At 48.9% G+C, this 24,588-nt stretch overlaps 1 protein-coding gene across 7 annotated transcripts; it reads left to right on the top strand.

Moving 5' to 3' along the window:
- Positions 1-498: 498 nt before the first annotated feature.
- Positions 499-19,580, top strand: LOC149416818 (uncharacterized). 7 transcript variants are annotated; one of them, XM_089640987.1, is made up of 3 exons: positions 499-629; positions 1,541-2,557; positions 2,855-19,580. In XM_089640987.1, exons 1-3 carry the CDS (start codon positions 516-518, stop codon positions 19,415-19,417), a joined length of 17,694 nt encoding a protein of 5,897 aa, XP_089497113.1. In that variant the 5' UTR covers positions 499-515; the 3' UTR covers positions 19,418-19,580. The 7 variants fall into 7 exon arrangements, with proteins under 7 accessions (XP_089497113.1, XP_089497116.1, XP_089497112.1 ...); XM_089640990.1 differs by having other exon boundaries at positions 1,541-3,538; positions 4,016-19,580; XM_089640986.1 differs by having other exon boundaries at positions 1,541-3,740; positions 3,831-19,580.
- The last annotated feature ends 5,008 nt before the right edge of the window (positions 19,581-24,588 follow it).

Here is a 24,588-nt window from a genome sequence, read left to right as displayed (position 1 = left end):
CACACTCTAATTTACAGCAATTTGTTTTAGCCCCAATTCACTCTTCCATTTACAAAATTTCGTAAGGATTAATAATTAATAATAATAATTTTAGGCTAATTTATAAAGTGCGGTTTTCGTGAAAGATTAGCGCAAGGCCGCTGAAATACATAATACGTGTATATCTCCTAATATTGGAAAACGTTACAACAATTTTTTTTAATGATTATATTGTTTATACATGTAATTTCATCCCACCAACAACCTAAACCCCTAAAAGTATTCCGTTGTATTCGCCTTTAATCTCAAATATTGCGTGTGTTCAAAAGTGTTTTATGAAGTAAAGATTAAGAATTCGCTTGATGTTGCTATCGGCTGTTTTTAAAATGCATTCACATATTTATTTGGCTTTAATATTTGTTTAAAGCCGCCGTTGGTTAAACACCGATAAATCAATCTTATTAACCGAAGAATGATACCCAACACCTGTGGAATATTTACCAAGACGATTAAGTTTATTTAGCATAACAAATAAAATGATCCGTCGTGGTTCTTATAAATTGGTAGCCACACTCAATAGTGTCATCAGTCTCACTAGGCCCTCCGCCATGAGGGCTATTCTTCTCCTGATCGTATTCTGCTCCTGGCAGGTAAACAAACATATTACAATTTATCTATATTACTATTACTACTTTATACATTACATTGCAATACAACCATGTTTAGAATAAATCATTCATTTCTCGTCTAAAACGTCGTAAACGTTTTTGGTATAAGTAGGTACAATCATTATAATGATGCTTGCCTTAGGGATGAATTGATTATACTTCTTAAATCAGCCGTACGTCAATACAAACAAACAAGAAAACTGTAAAGGTGACGGAATAGAATGTACTCTTAGATGGTATAAATTGCGAGTCGAACCCCAGATTTTCATCAATCTATGTAGGTTCTTTGCCATGAGAACAACTCTTCTTCTGTTTGTATTCTGCTGCTGGCAGGTAAATATTATATATTTCATTCTATACTAATATTTATGTCATTGAATCAATAATCTTTTAATCTCATTGTAAGGTTAATGTACTTATTTCATTTTTTCCTACACATTCATCGAAATAGTCGGATCGCTCTTCTTTAGATATAATCATTCATTTAGTCATCAATAAACAATGTGACGTTCTTCATGTTTGTACCTGAAAAGCAATTAAATATTATTTAGATTTCAATCAGAAAATAAATGCACCCGAGTATTCGTTTGTACTACAACTAACCAATAACTGACTATTAACTTATGTTGGTCTAAAGATATATTTCAATTATGTTTTTTTATGTAATTAATTATTTAAAAAACATATAATAAGGTGTACAAGAGAATATTCCATAATTTATAAGTGAATAATGTCCACAATGCCAAAAATTTGTAAATAAATTACATATATATTTAATTTTTTAATCATGACACCATTTTGTAGAAAATAAACGAAATTGACACATCACATTAGACCAAAGGATGTAGACATATGCGGTGAGGGTGGTAGTAACATTTGCTTTTTATTTTCAGATACATAGAACAGGATCGTCTGCTGTATCAAACAAAGTACAAGATTTGTTTAAACATGGGCGTCATTTAGACAGTGATGGCTTACACGAAAGGATTCTGGAAGAGGAGGACATAATCGAAACGAACAGTAAAGGCGAAATCATCGAAAAAATAATTTCCCGAAAAGAAATAATTTCTGACGATGCTTCAAACTCTTGGAGCGATTCCGACTCGTCAGAAAGCGGTAGTACTGAACAAATAATAAAACAAATTATTATTGTTCAAGAAAGGCCAAAGCATGGGCATCACCATGCTAAAGAAAAGATATACGAAGAAGAAATCGTGATCAAGAAGATTGGAGATGTTGTTCATGGAGTGGATGTCCCTATAACCACTGATGGTGGCATCCGACGAATCGGACATGGAGGACGACGGGGTCCAAATATTTCCATCAGTCGGTCAATTTCCATTGAACGAATTGTCACTCCCGGCGTTTACACCAAGATCTCTCGATCTTCATCAGTCTCCGTTGAAGGCGGACGACGACCATGGGGATACGGCCGAGGACTTGGAGGACTTAGCGGCTCTGGCGACCTCGATGGACTTAGCGGTTATGGAGGACTTGGTGGTTATGGAGGACTTGGCGGTCGACGAGGACCATGGGGACGCTCCGTCTCTGCATCTCTCTCAGTCTCAGTTGAACGAGGAATTCGACGAGGACCATGGGGACGACGAGGAAAGGTTTCAATCAGCCGATCCGTTTCCATTGAACGAATTGTCACCCCCGGCGTGTACACCAAGATCTCTCGATCGTCATCCGTCTCCATTGAAGGAGGACGACGACCATGGGGATATGGCCGTGGACTTGGAGGACTTAGTGGGTCTGGAGATTTGGACGGACTAGGCGGTCTCGGAGGTCTTGGCGGTTATGGAGGACTCGGGGGTCGACGAGGACCATGGGGACGCTCTGTCTCTGCATCACTCTCAGTCTCAGTTGAACGAGGAATTCGACGAGGACCATGGGGACGACGAGGAAAGGTTTCAATCAGCCGATCCGTTTCCATTGAACGAATTGTCACTCCCGGCGTTTACACCAAGATCTCCCGATCTTCATCAGTCTCCGTTGAAGGCGGACGACGACCATGGGGATACGGTCGACGACTTGGAGGACTTAGCGGATCTGGTGACCTCGATGGACTTGGCGGTTATGGAGGACTTGGTGGCTATGGAGGACTTGGCGGTCGACGAGGACCATGGGGACGCTCCGTCTCTGCATCTCTCTCAGTCTCAGTTGAACGAGGAATTCGACGAGGACCATGGGGACGACGAGGAAAGATTTCAATCAGCCGATCCGTTTCCATTGAACGAATTGTCACCCCCGGCGTGTACACCAAGATCTCTCGATCGTCATCCGTCTCCATTGAAGGAGGACGACGACCATGGGGATATGGCCGTGAACTTGGAGGACTTAGTGGGTCTGGAGATTTGGACGGACTAGGCGGTCTCGGAGGTCTTGGCGGATATGGAGGACTCGGGGGTCGACGAGGACCATGGGGACGCTCTGTCTCTGCATCACTCTCAGTCTCAGTTGAACGAGGAATTCGACGAGGACCATGGGGACGACGAGGAAAGGTTTCAATCAGCCGATCCGTTTCCATTGAACGAATTGTCACTCCCGGCGTGTACACCAAGATCTCTCGATCTTCATCAGTCTCCGTTGAAGGCGGACGACGACCATGGGGATACGGCCGAGGACTTGGAGGACTCAGCGGCTCTGGCGACCTTGATGGACTTGGTGGTTATGGAGGACTTGGCGGTTATGGAGGACTTGGCGGTTATGGAGGACTTGGAGGACTTAGCGGCTCTGGCGACCTCGATGGACTTGGCGGTTATGGAGGACTTAGTGGTTATAGAGGACTTGGCGGTCGACGAGGACCATGGGGACGCTCTGTCTCTGCATCACTCTCAGTCTCAGTTGAACGAGGAATTCGACGAGGACCATGGGGACGACGAGGAAAGGTTTCAATCAGCCGATCCGTTTCCATTGAACGAATTGTGACCCCCGGCGTTTACACCAAGATCTCTCGATCGTCATCCGTCTCCGTTGAAGGAGGACGACGACCATGGGGATATGGCCGAGGGCTTGGAGGACTTAGTGGCTCTGGAGATTTGGACGGACTAGGTGGTCTCGGAGGTCTTGGCGGTTATGGAGGACTTGGCGGTCGACGAGGACCATGGGGACGTCGAGGACTTGGAGGACTTAGCGGCTCTGGCGACCTCGATGGACTTGACGGTTATGGAGGACTTGGAGGTTATGGAGGACTTGGAGGACTTAGCGGCTCTGGTGACCTCGATGGACTTGACGGTTATGGAGGACTTGGCGGTTATGGAGGACTTGGCGGTCGACGAGGACCATGGGGACGTTCCTACTCTGCATCACTCTCAGTCTCAGTTGAACGAGGAATTCGACGAGGACCATGGGGACGACGAGGAAAGGTTTCAATCAGCCGATCCGTTTCCATTGAACGAATTGTCACCCCCGGCGTTTACACCAAGATCTCTCGATCGTCATCCGTCTCCGTTGAAGGAGGACGACGACCATGGGGATATGGCCGAGGACTTGGAGGACTTAGTGGCTCTGGCGACCTTGATGGACTTGGTGGTTATGGAGGACTTGGCGGTTATGGAGGACTTGGCGGTTATGGAGGACTTGGTGGACTTAGCGGCTCTGGCGACCTCGATGGACTTGGCGGATATGGAGGACTTGGTGGTTATGGAGGACTTGGCGGTCGACGAGGACCATGGAGACGCTCTGTCTCTGCATCACTCTCAGTCTCAGTTGAACGAGGAATTCGACGAGGACCATGGGGACGACGAGGAAAGGTTTCAATCAGCCGATCCGTTTCCATTGAACGAATTGTCACCCCCGGCGTTTACACCAAGATCTCTCGATCGTCATCCGTCTCCGTTGAACGAGGAATTCGACGTGGACCATGGGGACGACGAGGAAAGGTTTCAATCAGCCGATCCGTTTCCATTGAACGAATTGTCACCCCCGGCGTTTACACCAAGATCTCTCGATCGTCATCCGTCTCCGTTGAAGGAGGACGACGACCATGGGGATATGGCCGAGGACTTGGAGGACTTAGTGGCTCTGGAGATTTGGACGGACTAGGTGGTCTCGGAGGTCTTGGCGGTTATGGAGGACTTGGCGGTTATGGAGGACTTGGAGGACTTAGCGGCTCTGGTGACCTCGATGGACTTGACGGTTATGGAGGAATTGGCGGTTATGGAGGACTTAGTGGTCGACGAGGACCATGGGGACGTTCCTACTCTGCATCACTCTCAGTCTCAGTTGAACGAGGAATTCGACGAGGACCATGGGGACGACGAGGAAAGGTTTCAATCAGCCGATCCGTTTCCATTGAACGAATTGTCACTCCCGGCGTGTACACCAAGATCTCTCGATCTTCATCAGTCTCCGTTGAAGGCGGACGACGACCATGGGGATACGGCCGAGGACTTGGAGGACTCAGCGGCTCTGGCGACCTTGATGGACTTGGTGGTTATGGAGGACTTGGCGGTTATGGAGGACTTGGCGGTCGACGAGGACCATGGGGACGCTCTGTCTCTGCATCACTTTCAGTCTCAGTTGAACGAGGAATTCGACGAGGACCATGGGGACGACGAGGAAAGGTTTCAATCAGCCGATCCGTTTCCATTGAACGAATTGTCACTCCCGGCGTTTACACCAAGATCTCCCGATCTTCATCAGTCTCCGTTGAAGGAGTACGACGACCATGGGGATATGGCCGAGGACTTGGAGGACTTAGTGGCTCTGGAGATTTGGACGGACTAGGTGGTCTCGGAGGTCTTGGCGGTTATGGAAGACTTGGCGGTTATGGAGGACTTGGAGGACTTAGCGGCTCTGGTGACCTCGATGGACTTGACGGTTATGGAGGACTTGGCGGTTATGGAGGACTTGGTGGTCGACGAGGACCATGGGGACGTTCCTACTCTGCATCACTCTCAGTCTCAGTTGAACGAGGAATTCGACGAGGACCATGGGGACGACGAGGAAAGGTTTCAATCAGCCGATCCGTTTCCATTGAACGAATTGTCACTCCCGGCGTGTACACCAAGATCTCTCGATCTTCATCAGTCTCCGTTGAAGGCGGACGACGACCATGGGGATACGGCCGAGGACTTGGAGGACTCAGCGGCTCTGGCGACCTTGATGGACTTGGTGGTTATGGAGGACTTGGCGGTTATGGAGGACTTGGCGGTTATGGAGGACTTGGAGGACTTAGCGGCTCTGGCGACCTCGATGGACTTGGCGGATATGGAGGACTTGGTGGTTATGGAGGACTTGGCGGTCGACGAGGACCATGGGGACGCTCTGTCTCTGCATCACTCTCAGTCTCAGTTGAACGAGGAATTCGACGAGGACCATGGGGACGACGAGGAAAGGTTTCGATCAGCCGATCCGTTTCCATTGAACGAATTGTCACCCCCGGCGTGTACACCAAGATCTCTCGATCGTCATCCGTCTCCGTTGAACGAGGAATTCGACGTGGACCATGGGGACGACGAGGAAAGGTTTCAATCAGCCGATCCGTTTCCATTGAACGAATTGTCACCCCCGGCGTTTACACCAAGATCTCTCGATCGTCATCCGTCTCCGTTGAAGGAGGACGACGACCATGGGGATATGGCCGAGGACTTGGAGGACTTAGTGGCTCTGGAGATTTGGACGGACTAGGTGGTCTCGGAGGTCTTGGCGGTTATGGAGGACTTGGCGGTTATGGAGGACTTGGAGGACTTAGCGGCTCTGGTGACCTCGATGGACTTGACGGTTATGGAGGACTTGGCGGTTATGGAGGACTTGGTGGTCGACGAGGACCATGGGGACGTTCCTACTCTGCATCACTCTCAGTCTCAGTTGAACGAGGAATTCGACGAGGACCATGGGGACGACGAGGAAAGGTTTCAATCAGCCGATCCGTTTCCATTGAACGAATTGTCACTCCCGGCGTGTACACCAAGATCTCTCGATCTTCATCAGTCTCCGTTGAAGGCGGACGACGACCATGGGGATACGGCCGAGGACTTGGAGGACTCAGCGGCTCTGGCGACCTTGATGGACTTGGTGGTTATGGAGGACTTGGCGGTTATGGAGGACTTGGCGGTTATGGAGGACTTGGAGGACTTAGCGGCTCTGGCGACCTCGATGGACTTGGCGGATATGGAGGACTTGGCGGTTATGGAGGACTTGGTGGTCGACGAGGACCATGGGGACGTTCCTACTCTGCATCACTCTCAGTCTCAGTTGAACGAGGAATTCGACGAGGACCATGGGGACGACGAGGAAAGGTTTCAATCAGCCGATCCGTTTCCATTGAACGAATTGTCACTCCCGGCGTGTACACCAAGATCTCTCGATCTTCATCAGTCTCCGTTGAAGGCGGACGACGACCATGGGGATACGGCCGAGGACTTGGAGGACTTAGCGGCTCTGGTGACCTCGATGGACTTGACGGTTATGGAGGACTTGGCGGTTATGGAGGACTTGGTGGTCGACGAGGACCATGGGGACGTTCCTACTCTGCATCACTCTCAGTCTCAGTTGAACGAGGAATTCGACGAGGACCATGGGGACGACGAGGAAAGGTTTCAATCAGCCGATCCGTTTCCATTGAACGAATTGTCACTCCCGGCGTGTACACCAAGATTTCTCGATCTTCATCAGTCTCCGTTGAAGGCGGACGACGACCATGGGGATACGGCCGAGGACTTGGAGGACTAAGCGGCTCTGGTGACCTCGATGGACTTGACGGTTATGGAGGACTTGGCGGTTATGGAGGACTTGGTGGTCGACGAGGACCATGGGGACGTTCCTACTCTGCATCACTCTCAGTCTCAGTTGAACGAGGAATTCGACGAGGACCATGGGGACGACGAGGAAAGGTTTCAATCAGCCGATCCGTTTCCATTGAACGAATTGTCACTCCTGGCGTGTACACCAAGATCTCTCGATCTTCATCAGTCTCCGTTGAAGGCGGACGACGACCATGGGGATACGGCCGAGGACTTGGAGGACTCAGCGGCTCTGGCGACCTTGATGGACTTGGTGGTTATGGAAGACTTGGCGGTTATAGAGGACTTGGCGGTTATGGAGGACTTGGAGGACTTAGCGGCTCTGGTGACCTCGATGGACTTGGCGGATATGGAGGACTTGGCGGTTATGGAGGACTTGGTGGTCGACGAGGACCATGGGGACGTTCCTACTCTGCATCACTCTCAGTCTCAGTTGAACGAGGAATTCGACGAGGACCATGGGGACGACGAGGAAAGGTTTCAATCAGCCGATCCGTTTCCATTGAACGAATTGTCACTCCCGGCGTGTACACCAAGATCTCTCGATCTTCATCAGTCTCCGTTGAAGGCGGACGACGACCATGGGGATACGGCCGAGGACTTGGAGGACTTAGCGGCTCTGGTGACCTCGATGGACTTGATGGTTATGGAGGACTTGGCGGTTATGGAGGACTTGGCGGTTATGGAGGACTTGGAGGACTTAGCGGCTCTGGCGACCTCGATGGACTTGGCGGATATGGAGGACTTGGTGGTTATGGAGGACTTGGCGGTCGACGAGGACCATGGGGACGCTCTGTCTCTGCATCACTCTCAGTCTCAGTTGAACGAGGAATTCGACGAGGACCATGGGGACGACGAGGAAAGGTTTCGATCAGCCGATCCGTTTCCATTGAACGAATTGTCACCCCCGGCGTTTACACCAAGATCTCTCGATCGTCATCCGTCTCCGTTGAACGAGGAATTCGACGTGGACCATGGGGACGACGAGGTAAGGTTTCAATCAGCCGATCCGTTTCCATTGAACGAATTGTCACCCCCGGCGTTTACACCAAGATCTCTCGATCGTCATCCGTCTCCGTTGAAGGAGGACGACGACCATGGGGATATGGCCGAGGACTTGGAGGACTTAGTGGCTCTGGAGATTTGGACGGACTAGGTGGTCTCGGAGGTCTTGGCGGTTATGGAGGACTTGGCGGTTATGGAGGACTTGGAGGACTTAGCGGCTCTGGTGACCTCGATGGACTTGACGGTTATGGAGGACTTGGCGGTTATGGAGGACTTGGTGGTCGGCGAGGACCATGGGGACGTTCCTACTCTGCATCACTCTCAGTCTCAGTTGAACGAGGAATTCGACGAGGACCATGGGGACGACGAGGAAAGGTTTCAATCAGCCGATCCGTTTCCATTGAACGAATTGTCACTCCCGGCGTGTACACCAAGATCTCTCGATCTTCATCAGTCTCCGTTGAAGGCGGACGACGACCATGGGGATACGGCCGAGGACTTGGAGGACTCAGCGGCTCTGGCGACCTTGATGGACTTGGTGGCTATGGAGGACTTGGCGGTTATGGAGGACTTGGCGGTTATGGAGGACTTGGAGGACTTAGCGGCTCTGGCGACCTCGATGGACTTGGCGGATATGGAGGACTTGGCGGTTATGGAGGACTTGGTGGTCGACGAGGACCATGGGGACGTTCCTACTCTGCATCACTCTCAGTCTCAGTTGAACGAGGAATTCGACGAGGACCATGGGGACGACGAGGAAAGGTTTCAATCAGCCGATCCGTTTCCATTGAACGAATTGTCACTCCCGGCGTGTACACCAAGATCTCTCGATCTTCATCAGTCTCCGTTGAAGGCGGACGACGACCATGGGGATACGGCCGAGGACTTGGAGGACTAAGCGGCTCTGGTGACCTCGATGGACTTGACGGTTATGGAGGACTTGGCGGTTATGGAGGACTTGGTGGTCGACGAGGACCATGGGGACGTTCCTACTCTGCATCACTCTCAGTCTCAGTTGAACGAGGAATTCGACGAGGACCATGGGGACGACGAGGAAAGGTTTCAATCAGCCGATCCGTTTCCATTGAACGAATTGTCACTCCCGGCGTGTACACCAAGATCTCTCGATCTTCATCAGTCTCCGTTGAAGGCGGACGACGACCATGGGGATACGGCCGAGGACTTGGAGGACTTAGCGGCTCTGGTGACCTCGATGGACTTGACGGTTATGGAGGACTTGGCGGTTATGGAGGACTTGGTGGTCGACGAGGACCATGGGGACGTTCCTACTCTGCATCACTCTCAGTCTCAGTTGAACGAGGAATTCGACGAGGACCATGGGGACGACGAGGAAAGGTTTCAATCAGCCGATCCGTTTCCATTGAACGAATTGTCACTCCCGGCGTGTACACCAAGATCTCTCGATCTTCATCAGTCTCCGTTGAAGGCGGACGACGACCATGGGGATACGGCCGAGGACTTGGAGGACTCAGCGGCTCTGGCGACCTTGATGGACTTGGTGGTTATGGAGGACTTGGCGGTTATGGAGGACTTGGCGGTTATGGAGGACTTGGAGGACTTAGCGGCTCTGGCGACCTCGATGGACTTGGCGGATATGGAGGACTTGGTGGTTATGGAGGACTTGGCGGTCGACGAGGACCATGGGGACGCTCTGTCTCTGCATCACTCTCAGTCTCAGTTGAACGAGGAATTCGACGAGGACCATGGGGACGACGAGGAAAGGTTTCGATCAGCCGATCCGTTTCCATTGAACAAATTGTCACCCCCGGCGTTTACACCAAGATCTCTCGATCGTCATCCGTCTCCGTTGAACGAGGAATTCGACGTGGACCATGGGGACGACGAGGAAAGGTTTCAATCAGCCGATCCGTTTCCATTGAACGAATTGTCACCCCTGGCGTTTACACCAAGATCTCTCGATCGTCATCCGTCTCCGTTGAAGGAGGACGACGACCATGGGGATATGGCCGAGGACTTGGAGGACTTAGTGGCTCTGGAGATTTGGACGGACTAGGTGGTCTCGGAGGTCTTGGCGGTTATGGAGGACTTGGCGGTTATGGAGGACTTGGAGGACTTAGCGGCTCTGGTGACCTCGGTGGACTTGACGGTTATGGAGGACTTGGCGGTTATGGAGGACTTGGTGGTCGACGAGGACCATGGGGACGTTCCTACTCTGCATCACTCTCAGTCTCAGTTGAACGAGGAATTCGACGAGGACCATGGGGACGACGAGAAAAGGTTTCAATCAGCCGATCCGTTTCCATTGAACGAATTGTCACTCCCGGCGTGTACACCAAGATCTCTCGATCTTCATCAGTCTCCGTTGAAGGCGGACGACGACCATGGGGATACGGCCGAGGACTTGGAGGACTCAGCGGCTCTGGCGACCTTGATGGACTTGGTGGTTATGGAGGACTTGGCGGTTATGGAGGACTTGGCGGTTATGGAGGACTTGGTGGTCGACGAGGACCATGGGGACGTTCCTACTCTGCATCACTCTCAGTCTCAGTTGAACGAGGAATTCGACGAGGACCATGGGGACGACGAGGAAAGGTTTCAATCAGCCGATCCGTTTCCATTGAACGAATTGTCACTCCCGGCGTGTACACCAAGATCTCTCGATCTTCATCAGTCTCCGTTGAAGGCGGACGACGACCATGGGGATACGGCCGAGGACTTGGAGGACTTAGCGGCTCTGGTGACCTCGATGGACTTGACGGTTATGGAGGACTTGGCGGTTATGGAGGACTTGGTGGTCGACGAGGACCATGGGGACGTTCCTACTCTGCATCACTCTCAGTCTCAGTTGAACGAGGAATTCGACGAGGACCATGGGGACGACGAGGAAAGGTTTCAATCAGCCGATCCGTTTCCATTGAACGAATTGTCACTCCCGGCGTGTACACCAAGATTTCTCGATCTTCATCAGTCTCCGTTGAAGGCGGACGACGACCATGGGGATACGGCCGAGGACTTGGAGGACTTAGCGGCTCTGGTGACCTCGATGGACTTGACGGTTATGGAGGACTTGGCGGTTATGGAGGACTTGGTGGTCGACGAGGACCATGGGGACGTTCCTACTCTGCATCACTCTCAGTCTCAGTTGAACGAGGAATTCGACGAGGACCATGGGGACGACGAGGAAAGGTTTCAATCAGCCGATCCGTTTCCATTGAACGAATTGTCACTCCCGGCGTGTACACCAAGATCTCTCGATCTTCATCAGTCTCCGTTGAAGGCGGACGACGACCATGGGGATACGGCCGAGGACTTGGAGGACTCAGCGGCTCTGGCGACCTTGATGGACTTGGTGGTTATGGAAGACTTGGCGGTTATGGAGGACTTGGCGGTTATGGAGGACTTGGAGGACTTAGCGGCTCTGGCGACCTCGATGGACTTGGCGGATATGGAGGACTTGGCGGTTATGGAGGACTTGGTGGTCGACGAGGACCATGGGGACGTTCCTACTCTGCATCACTCTCAGTCTCAGTTGAACGAGGAATTCGACGAGGACCATGGGGACGACGAGGAAAGGTTTCAATCAGCCGATCCGTTTCCATTGAACGAATTGTCACCCCCGGCGTTTACACCAAGATCTCTCGATCGTCATCCGTCTCCGTTGAAGGAGGACGACGACCATGGGGATATGGCCGAGGACTTGGAGGACTTAGTGGCTCTGGAGATTTGGACGGACTAGGTGGTCTCGGAGGTCTTGGCGGTTATGGAGGACTTGGCGGTTATGGAGGACTTGGAGGACTTAGCGGCTCTGGTGACCTCGATGGACTTGACGGTTATGGAGGACTTGGCGGTTATGGAGGACTTGGTGGTCGACGAGGACCATGGGGACGTTCCTACTCTGCATCAGTCTCAGTTGAACGAGGAATTCGACGAGGACCATGGGGACGACGAGGAAAGGTTTCAATCAGCCGATCCGTTTCCATTGAACGAATTGTCACTCCCGGCGTGTACACCAAGATCTCTCGATCTTCATCAGTCTCCGTTGAAGGCGGACGACGACCATGGGGATACGGCCGAGGACTTGGAGGACTCAGCGGCTCTGGCGACCTTGATGGATTTGGTGGTTATGGAGGACTTGGCGGTTATGGAGGACTTGGCGGTTATGGAGGACTTGGAGGACTTAGCGGCTCTGGCGACCTCGATGGACTTGGCGGATATGGAGGACTTGGCGGTTATGGAGGACTTGGTGGTCGACGAGGACCATGGGGACGTTCCTACTCTGCATCACTCTCAGTCTCAGTTGAACGAGGAATTCGACGAGGACCATGGGGACGACGAGGAAAGGTTTCAATCAGCCGATCCGTTTCCATTGAACGAATTGTCACTCCCGGCGTGTACACCAAGATCTCTCGATCTTCATCAGTCTCCGTTGAAGGCGGACGACGACCATGGGGATACGGCCGAGGACTTGGAGGACTTAGCGGCTCTGGTGACCTCGATGGACTTGACGGTTATAGAGGACTTGGCGGTTATGGAGGACTTGGTGGTCGACGAGGACCATGGGGACGTTCCTACTCTGCATCACTCTCAGTCTCAGTTGAACGAGGAATTCGACGAGGACCATGGGGACGACGAGGAAAGGTTTCGATCAGCCGATCCGTTTCCATTGAACGAATTGTCTCTCCCGGCGTGTACACCAAGATCTCTCGATCTTCATCAGTCTCCGTTGAAGGCGGACGACGACCATGGGGATACGGCCGAGGACTTGGAGGACTCAGCGGCTCTGGCGACCTTGATGGACTTGGTGGTTATCGAGGACTTGGCGGTTATGGAGGACTTGGCGGTTATGGAGGACTTGGAGGACTTAGCGGCTCTGGCGACCTCGATGGACTTGGCGGATATGGAGGACTTGGCGGTTATGGAGGACTTGGTGGTCGACGAGGACCATGGGGACGTTCCTACTCTGCATCACTCTCAGTCTCAGTTGAACGAGGAATTCGACGAGGACCATGGGGACGACGAGGAAAGGTTTCAATCAGCCGATCCGTTTCCATTGAACGAATTGTCACTCCCGGCGTGTACACCAAGATCTCTCGATCTTCATCAGTCTCCGTTGAAGGCGGACGACGACCATGGGGATACGGCCGAGGACTTGGAGGACTCAGCGGCTCTGGCGACCTTGATGGACTTGGTGGTTATGGAGGACTTGGCGGTTATGGAGGACTTGGCGGTCGACGAGGACCATGGGGACGCTCTGTCTCTGCATCACTTTCAGTCTCAGTTGAACGAGGAATTCGACGAGGACCATGGGGACGACGAGGAAAGGTTTCAATCAGCCGATCCGTTTCCATTGAACGAATTGTCACTCCCGGCGTTTACACCAAGATCTCCCGATCTTCATCAGTCTCCGTTGAAGGAGTACGACGACCATGGGGATATGGCCGAGGACTTGGAGGACTTAGTGGCTCTGGAGATTTGGACGGACTAGGTGGTCTCGGAGGTCTTAGCGGTTATGGAAGACTTGGCGGTTATGGAGGACTTGGAGGACTTAGCGGCTCTGGTGACCTCGATGGACTTGACGGTTATGGAGGACTTGGCGGTTATGGAGGACTTGGTGGTCGACGAGGACCATGGGGACGTTCCTACTCTGCATCACTCTCAGTCTCAGTTGAACGAGGAATTCGACGAGGACCATGGGGACGACGAGGAAAAGTTTCAATCAGCCGATCCGTTTCCATTGAACGAATTGTCACTCCCGGCGTGTACACCAAGATCTCTCGATCTTCATCAGTCTCCGTTGAAGGCGGACGACGACCATGGGGATACGGCCGAGGACTTGGAGGACTCAGCGGCTCTGGCGACCTTGATGGACTTGGTGGTTATGGAGGACTTGGCGGTTATGGAGGACTTGGCGGTTATGGAGGACTTGGAGGACTTAGCGGCTCTGGCGACCTCGATGGACTTGGCGGATATGGAGGACTTGGCGGTTATGGAGGACTTGGTGGTCGACGAGGACCATGGGGACGTTCCTACTCTGCATCACTCTCAGTCTCAGTTGAACGAGGAATTCGACGAGGACCATGGGGACGACGAGGAAAGGTTTCAATCAGCCGATCCGTTTCCATTGAACGAATTGTCACTCCCGGCGTGTACACCAAGATCTCTCGATCTTCATCAGTCTCCGTTGAAGGCGGACGAAGACCATGGGGATACGGCCGAGGACTTGGAGGACTCAGCGGCTCTGGCGACCTTGATGGACTTGGTGGTTATGGAGGACTTGGCGGTTATGGAGGACTTGGCGGTTATGGAGGACTTGGAGGACTTAGCGGCTCTGGCGACCTCGATGGACTTGGCGGATATGGAGGACTTGGTGGTTATGGAGGACTTGGCGGTCGACGAGGACCATGGGGACGCTCTGTCTCTGCATCACTCTCAGTCTCAGTTGAACGAGGAATTCGACGAGGACCATGGGGACGACGAGGAAAGGTTTCAATCAGCCGATCCGTTTCCATTGAACGAATTGTCACCCCCGGCGTTTACACCAAGATTTCTCGATCGTCATCCGTCTCCGTTGAACGAGGAATTCGACGAGGACCATGGGGACGACGAGGAAAGGTTTCAATCAGCCGATCCGTTTCCATTGAACGAATTGTCACCCCCGGCGTGTACACCAAGATCTCTCGATCGTCATCCGTCTCCGTTGAAGGAGGACGACGACCATGGGGATATGGCCGAGGACTTGGAGGACTTGGTGGCTCTGGAGATTTGGACGGACTAGGTGGTCTCGGAGGTCTTGGCGGTTATGGAGGACTTGGCGGTTATGGAGGACTTGGCAGTTATGGAGGACTTGGAGGACTTAGCGGCTCTGGTGACCTCGATGGACTTTACGGTTATGGAGGACTTGGCGGTTATGGAGGACTTGGTGGTCGACGAGGACCATGGGGACGTTCCTACTCTGCATCACTCTCAGTCTCAGTTGAACGAGGAATTCGACGAGGACCATGGGGACGACGAGGAAAGGTTTCAATCAGCCGATCCGTTTCCATTGAACGAATTGTCACTCCCGGCGTTTACACCAAGATCTCCCGATCTTCATCAGTCTCCGTTGAAGGCGGACGACGACCATGGGGATACGGCCGAGGACTTGGAGGACTCAGCGGCTCTGGCGACCTTGATGGACTTGGTGGTTATGGAGGACTTGGTGGTTATGGAGGACTTGGCGGTTATGGAGGACTTGGTGGACTTAGCGGCTCTGGCGACCTCGATGGACTTGGCGGTTATGGAGGACTTGGCGGTTATGGAGGACTTGGCGGTTATGGAGGACTTGGCGGTCGACGAGGACCATGGGGACGTTCCTACTCTGCATCACTCTCAGTCTCAGTTGAACGAGGAATTCGACGAGGACCATGGGGACGACGAGGAAAGGTTTCAATCAGCCGATCCGTTTCCATTGAACGAATTGTCACCCCCGGCGTGTACACCAAGATCTCTCGATCTTCATCCGTCTCCGTTGAAGGAGGACGACGACCATGGGGATATGGCCGAGGACTTGGAGGACTTAGTGGCTCTGGAGATTTGGACGGTCTAGGCGGTCTCGGAGGTCTTGGCGGTTATGGAGGACTTGGCGGTTATGGAGGACTTGGCGGTTATGGAGGACTTGGAGGACTTAGCGGCTCTGGTGACCTCGATGGACTTGACGGTTATGGAGGACTTGGCGGTTATGGAGGACTTGGTCGTCGACGAGGACCATGGGGACGCTCTGTCTCTGCATCACTCTCAGTCTCAGTTGAACGAGGAATTCGACGAGGACCATGGGGACGACGAGGAAAGGTTTCAATCAGCCGATCCGTTTCCATTGAACGAATTGTCACTCCCGGCGTTTACACCAAGATCTCCCGATCTTCATCAGTCTCCGTTGAAGGCGGACGACGACCATGGGGATACGGCCGAGGACTTGGAGGACTCAGCGGCTCTGGCGACCTTGATGGACTTGGTGGTTATGGAGGACTTGGTGGTTATGGAGGACTTGGCGGTTATGGAGGACTTGGTGGACTTAGCGGCTCTGGCGACCTCGATGGACTTGGCGGTTATGGAGGACTTGGCGGTCGACGAGGACCATGGGGACGTTCCTACTCTGCATCACTCTCAGTCTCAGTTGAACGAGGAATTCGACGAGGACCATGGGGACGACGAGGAAAGGTTTCAATCAGCCGATCCGTTTCCATTGAACGAATTGTCACTCCCGGCGTTTACACCAAGATCTCACGATCTTCATCAGTCTCCGTTGAAGGCGGACGACGACCATGGGGATACGGCCGAGGACTTGGAGGACTTAGCGGCTCTGGCGACTATGATGGACTTGGTGGCTATGGAGGACTTGGCGGTTACGGAGGGCTTGGCGGTCGAAGAGGACCATGGGGACGCTCTGTCTCTATGTCGCTCTCAGTATCCGTTGAAGGCGGGCGACGACCATGGGGATACGGCCGAGGACTTGGAGGACTTAGTGGGTCTGGAGATTTGGACGGTCTAGGCGGTCTCGGAGGTCTTGGCGGTTATGGAGGACTTGGCGGTCGACGAGGACCATGGGGACGTTCCTACTCTGCATCACTCTCAGTCTCAGTTGAACGAGGAATTCGACGAGGACCATGGGGACGACGAGGAAAGGTTTCAATCAGCCGATCCGTTTCCATTGAACGAATTGTCACTCCCGGCGTTTACACCAAGATCTCACGATCTTCATCAGTCTCCGTTGAAGGCGGACGACGACCATGGGGATACGGCCGAGGACTTGGAGGACTCAGCGGCTCTGGCGACTATGATGGACTTGGTGGCTATGGAGGACTTGGCGGTTACGGAGGGCTTGGCGGTCGAAGAGGACCATGGGGACGCTCTGTCTCTATGTCGCTCTCAGTATCCGTTGAAGGCGGGCGACGACCATGGGGATACGGCCGAGGACTTGGAGGACTTAGTGGGTCTGGAGATTTGGACGGACTTGGCGGTCTCGGAGGTCTTGGCGGTTATGGAGGACTTGGCGGTTATGGAGGACTTGGCGGTCGACGAGGACCATGGGGACGTTCCTACTCTGCATCACTCTCAGTCTCAGTTGAACGAGGAATTCGACGAGGACCATGGGGACGACGAGGAAAGATTTCAATCAGCCGATCCGTTTCCATTGAACGAATTGTGACCCCCGGCGTTTACACCAAGATCTCTCGATCGTCATCCGTCTCCGTTGAAGGAGGACGACGACCATGGGGATATGGCCGAGGACTTGGAGGACTCAGCGGCTCTGGCGACCTTGATGGACTTGGTGGTTATGGAGGACTTGGCCGTTATGGAGGACTTGGCGGTTATGGAGGACTTGGAGGACTTAGCGGCTCTGGGGACCTCGATGGACTTGGCGTTTATGGAGGACTTGGCGGTCGACGAGGACCATGGGGACGTTCCTACTCTGCATCACTCTCAGTCTCAGTTGAACGAGGAATTCGACGAGGACCATGGGGACGAAGAGGAAAGGTTTCAATCAGCCGATCCGTTTCTATTGAACGAATTGTCACTCCCGGCGTTTACACCAAGATTTCCCGATCTTCATCAGTCTCCGTTGAAGGCGGACGACGACCATGGGGATATGGCCGAGGACTTGGAGGACTCAGCGGCTCTGGCGACCTTGATGGACTTGGTGGTTATGGAGGACTTGGCGGTTATGGAGGACTTGGCGGTTATGGAGGGCTTGGAGGACTTAGCGGCTCTGGGGACCTCGATGGACTTGGCGGTTATGGAGGACTTGGCGGTTATGGAGGACTTGGCGGTTATGGAGGACTTGGCGGTTATGGAGGACTTGGCGGTCGACGAGGACCATGGGGACGTTCCTACTCTGCATCACTCTCAGTCTCAGTTGAACGAGGAATTCGACGAGGACCATGGGGACGACGAGGAAAGGTTTCAATCAGCCGATCCGTTTCTATTGAACGAATTGTCACTCCTGGCGTTTACACCAAGATTTCCCGATCTTCATCAGTCTCCGTTGAAGGCGGACGACGACCATGGGGATATGGCCGAGGACTTGGAGGACTCAGCGGCTCTGGCGACCTTGATGGACTTGGTGGTTATGGAGGACTTGGCGGTTATGGAGGACTTGGCGGTTATGGAGGACTTGGAGGACTTAGCGGCTCTGGGGACCTCGATGGACTTGGCGGTTATGGAGGACTTGGAGGACTTAGCGGCTCTGGGGACCTCGATGGACTTGGTGGTTATGGAGGACTTGGTGGTTATGGAGGACTTGGTGGTTATGGAGGACTTCGCGGTCGACGAGGACCATGGGGACGCTCTGTCTCTGCATCACTCTCAATCTCAGTTGAACGAGGAATTCGACGAGGACCATGGGGACGACGAGGAAAGGTTTCAATCAGCCGATCTGTTTCTATTGAACGAATTGTCACTCCCGGCGTTTACACCAAGATCTCCCGATCTTCATCAGTCTCCGTTGAAGGCGGACGACGACCATGGGGATACGGCCGAGGACTTGGAGGACTTAGTGGCTCTGGAGATTTGGACGGACTAGGCGGTCTTGGCGGTTATGGAGGTCTTGGCCGTCGACGAGGACCATGGGGACGCTCTGTGTCTGTATCCCTTTCAGTGTCAGTTGAACGAGAAATTCGACGAGGACCATGGGGACGACGAGGAAAGGTTTCAATCAGCCGATCTGTTTCCATTGAACGAATTGTCACCCCAGGCGTGTACTCCAAGATCTCTCGATCATCATCAGTCTCTGTAGAAGGAGGTATTCGTCGCGGTCCGTGGGGAAGCTTTGGAGGATACGCTGTGTCCGCTTCTTCGTCCCTTGAATCCGTTCGTCCCGGACGTGTTCTTGCTGGACTTGGTCGTGTTGGTGCCCTAGGTCGCTCAGGAGCGGTTCCTGTTCCTTCTGTGTATACAAACCACCCTGGCATCAATTCAGTTAAATCCCCTTGCAAGTTGTCCGACTTCAACTTACTTGTGAAAGTGGGGAATGTTCGCAAATCGAACGGAAACTGTTAATCTTCTTCGCCCGCAACATGTTTTATTCCGGGGTTTGATTTCTTTGACAGTGTTTTAAATCACAGTCATACCATGATTTTTAGTAAAAAAATTATTACTTTATCCTACTTTATTTCTTTGTGAATTGTATTTTACTAGAAACAATAAACTTATATGTAAATTATTTCTTATTTTATTCCTACCTAAACTATATCTGAATTTTTTTAGCTGGTGATCTTATTCTTAGCATTCTAGCAAATAATTCTCACCCACATCATGTCTACCTATGTCTCCACTATGATTTTATTTTTATTTTTTCATTTGCAATATTTTCTTAAATAGTTACACATACACATTAATATTTTAGCTTTATGAATTTTTTATATAATTAACTAATAAAATAGCGACATAAAAAAATTTCTGACCATAAAACAATACAATATAAGCAGTTCTGATGAAATGCAAGTTCTTTAATTTACACATAGTCAATTTATATTTTAGTATTTTTTTAATAATTTCTATATGTAGATTTAATAATGGAGTTGGTATCAACAATGACATTTTCATAGAGTTATGTTATCCAATTTAAACTGCTGTTAATCTACTATTCAAACTGAATACAGAACAGGAACAAAAGAAGGAATTGTAATGGAAAGATATATATATATCAATATAATATTACGTTTTCCAACATATTCGATCCAATTTTTTAATGAATATTATCAATTTAGTGAGGTTCATGTTAATTAAATCATTGTCTGAGCATCTCAATGTTGGCTTGCGAGGTATTTATTTATATATGTAAATGGAAAGATATTTTTTTGTTCATTGTTTTTTTTGTTTAATTATAGAATTCCATTATATTATCCAAAGAATACACCGCAATATACAATCTAATCCTTTGTGTGTATTTGGTGTAAAATAAGGGATCATTTTTATCTTCTACGTGTTTGTGGGGAAATGATAGACCCTTGTTCAAATTCCACGAACCTGGGATCGTTTCTGGTTCGTTACCCAGATGACGAGTTAGTTGTTTTTGTGTCTTCTGTTCCGGCTGACCTCCTACGACACGATGTCTCTTATTTATGAGTGAGGCTCCCAACTAGTCATTATTTAAGAGATAGTGGATAGATCCCAGGTAGGGTTACAGGAAGTTCACGGACATCAGTATGGTTGAAACTTTAGCTGGTTGTACAGCTTCTTAGATTAACGAAACAATTTCTGCCTTAGAGAGGGAAATTTATCTCAACGAATTTTTGAAATAAATATTTTGTTTGGTTCAGACAGATTTGGTAGATACAGATATGGATTTGCAGTCTTGGCCGCCCTAGGCCCCAGACCATGTAGCCGACCCCTTTCTCAGTACGGATCATATTGACCTGGAGTATCCAAACTTTTCAGTAAGTTCCTAGGGTCAAAACCGTTTTAATTTTCCTGCCATTATCATTCATGGTTCATGGGGTGAGATTTGTCCAGGTCTTGGCGGCGGATACGTCTGCCCACCTGCTGCGTGGCGGGCCGGATCGAGAGAGACTGGGCGAGGGAGGCCTTATGACCTTTCCAGCAGGACTATCTTGACCCATCGCCTTGCACCGCAGTTGAAGGGATGTATTCATACGTATGTCACTCCTGGACACACTAATCCCCAGATTCCTACCCACCCCTCATACATTTTCCTTTTCAGAACTTTCTATCCTTTCCTTCCTTAAAAAGACCCTCCACACAGCATCACCTAAGATGTCATAGGTCGTGAGGGAAAATATTTTCCTCAAAGCCTCCTGTGTGGAATTAATGTAAAAAAATGCGCTTGCTAAATTCGCTAGTTCAATTACTGTATAATTGTCGATTGTCGCAGGCCGGATTGATGACATTGGCGGGCCGTTGTTTGGAGACCCCTGATATAGACTATAGACTACATAATGAATTTACTTTATTGACAACTTTTATCGAAATCGATTCAGAAATTTAGTTAACTATAATAGCTGCTAGTTTGCAATACTTTCTAAGGTTTCAAGGATTTGAATAAAACATTTAAAACAGTTTTAGGTTTAATTTATTTAACTAGTTTCAGGTTTATTCTCATACAATAATATATAAGTGTTTCACAGTTACAATTAGGGTTGCCAGATACGGGCTGGATAAAAATTTATTATTAAGTCTCCAAACAAATAAAAGAAATCAGCATCTCTTTTAAATAAAAATCAACTTAAGGTACATATTCGAATATAATAACTAAACTTAAAATACAAATTAAAACGTTTGTAAAAAAAATTACGTAAAGCATTATCTAACATAAAAAAAAACTGAACTCAAAACAAAAATCTGGCAGTTACAATTCTCGTCTGCACTTAAGTGCAGCAAAATCATTAATTAGATCTTCGCAATCCAATTTCCTTAATAAATCTGCTTCTATGTTAAGCAAAGCAAGATTGTTCAGCCTTTGCTTGTGCGTAAATAATTTTTTACACGTCGTAAACAAGAAAATGATCGTTCTCCAGAACAGTTACTGGCGGGAGTACACACACACATTCGAAGAGCAATATCCGCGTTTGGATAAATGGCCTTTATAATGTCACACTTTATTATTCACTATCATCAGTGGAAAGTTCATAATTGGCATAAATAACATCTTATTATTGTATTATTTTATAATCTCTGATTTATTTATTTATTATAGCTTTTGTAAGGTGATTAAGAGCGTGTTCACACAGAGCTATAATATGCGTGGGATGGCAAATTTCGGCATATCGCTCACCGTACATTCCAAATTGGAAAGTATGGCGAGCGATATGCCGAAATACGCCATCCCACGCATATTATAGCTCTGTGTGTGAACTTTTTTTTTGGTAATGGTTCCCCAGATACTAACTAGATAACTCAGGTGGGAGTGGATCATAGCATAATATGTTGCACGCAGTAAAGATGTGGGGAGCACACCTTGGAGTCGATAAAGTACACCGGTTATCGGGGAAATTTTGGATTTTACATTCTCAACATGGGAGTTCCACGAGAGGTTAGACTCTATGAGTAACCCCAAATATTTCGTTACTTGAACATGTTGTAGCTTTTCATTTCCAAGAATGATATTCATACCCATGTTATCTTTTTTTCCGAAAGAAAGGGAATGGGTTTTTTTTTAACATTGAGGCTTAATTTGTTTAATCGAAGCCATTTAGCCAGCTTTGCGAGATCTTTATTCATTAAAGCTTCAAGTTCCATCAGATTTTTACAATGGTAGTAAATCACAGTATCATCAGCGTAAAGTTGAAGTTTGAAGATTTTTCCAACGTCGCTTAGGTTCCCTCCGTTATCGACAAGGCAAAATCTATCAGCTAGGTAACTTCGGAGCAAATTTAAAGATTTCCCGACTATTCCCAAATGTTCCATTTTTTGTAGAAGTATTTCATGATCTACCGTACCAAAGGCTTTTTTCAGATCTATAAATATAGCTGCCACATATTCGCCCTGGTCTATGTACTGCTGAATGTTAGAAATGAAATCGAAGGTGGCACATTGGGTATTGGAGTTTTTCCGAAAGCCATATTGCTGTGGTGTTAGGATATCGTTGCTAGAGATGTATTTTATCAGTCTATCTTTGATAATTGACTCGAACACCTTTGAAAATACCGATAAAATCGATATTGGACGATAGTTAGAAATACACTTCTTGCAGTCTTCTTTAAAAATTGGTATTATTTTTGCTAGCTTTAACTGGTTTGGAAATATTCCCGAGCCTATGGAGAAATTGATAAGTTGGGTTAGGTGCCCCGCTAGTTCTTCTTCACAGGTTTTAAGAATGCACGGTGTTACTCCATTGATTCCTGCCGCTGCATTCGACCTAAGTTTCGAGATGACCTTTAGTCAGTATAACACTAAAACTCGATGAATTAATTTATTTTAATATTGTTTATTTTTGTAGTCTGTACATAGATAGAGTTGTAGTGCACTTTACACTTATGAAAGAAAAAAAATAAAAATGTTTTGGTTGGGCTGAGTATTGAACACTGCTTCTCTTGAACTGGCCAGATTTAGTGAACTGCGTTACCCACTACACTATATCCGGTTATTAGAAACCGGGATTAATTCGTCAATATGGTTAATTCTTCATAAAATTGATTTTAAAAATATACATATATATTTTTTTTGTGTCCTTTTTTTTTTTTTTTTTAATTTAAAAAAAAAAAATTTATTTGGTACATTATTTTTTACAATTTATGTTTTCCAGTAATGTAGGCCTCACTGGGTGGCTTGCCCGTGCTGAGGCCATTTTATAATATGAAAATCTAATCTACATATTACATTTAAAGAGAAAATAATAAATTTAAAAAGAAAATAATAATTTAATTTATAATCACTGTTGAGGCACTCCCCGTTGGGGTCTCGAAAGACAGACTCTGAGTTTTATTGAATTCAATGAATTTTATTGCCATAAAAAGATATTTCAGTTTAGTTATGCACTTATTATTGTCAAAAGTTATCCTCAGTACACTGTCAAATTTTTAGAGATAAATCACTTTTTTTAGCATTTATCGGTAGATATCGGGAACACAAAGATACCGGGCGATAGCCCGAGAAAAACTCTACACTCCAACACTTCGCTTCGATTTTTACACTATTATAATGTTTTTTTTTCTTAAGAAACGGGAGCAACAGAAAAAGCGACAATTTATCAAAGTTATTGTTTATATTGATCTTATAAACAATTAAAACAAACGGGATTTATTATACGCATTACAAAGCCTTTCACTATAGCACACACACTAATTCTGCTATATATGTTATATCTAAGGTCACAACTCGAATTTGCCTCAATCATTTGGAATCCTCAATATCAAACATACATTGATCGTATTGAAAATATACAATCCAAATTTATTAAACACCTATCGTATCGCTTTAGTGATCATCGGTTTGACCCTACCGCTTTATATAGACGTAGAAAAATTTCTGATGCCCTATTCTTATACAAAATCGTGAACAATCTTGTTGATTCATCATATTAACTTAAAATCATGAACTCACAAGAAAAAAATTAACATCGTTACAGCGGCGAGTAGCAGGCGTCCCCGGTGCGGGCCAAAACTGTTGGTAAATTTTGCCGATATTCGCGGCCTGCACACAAATTTAAATTCCGTTCATCACCATCTTTTGTCCCAACGTCCCAAACTTCTTTTCCTATCCGAAACTCAGAT

Source organism: Hesperophylax consimilis, chromosome 16 (assembly GCF_061612785.1).
Source record: "Hesperophylax consimilis isolate HC1 chromosome 16, BYU_Hcon_1.0, whole genome shotgun sequence".
Lineage (NCBI taxonomy): Eukaryota > Metazoa > Arthropoda > Insecta > Trichoptera > Limnephilidae > Hesperophylax > Hesperophylax consimilis.
This window is presented reverse-complemented; position numbering and strand designations above follow the sequence as displayed.

Excerpts from the sequence above, each read along its gene's own strand:
- LOC149416818 (XM_089640985.1), top strand. The coding sequence starts at position 516 with ATGATCCGTCGTGGTTCTTATAAATTGGTAGCCACACTCAATAGTGTC. Across the intron at positions 630-1,540 it reads TCGTATTCTGCTCCTGGCAG|ATACATAGAACAGGATCGTC; the intron begins GTAAACAAACAT and ends TTTTATTTTCAG.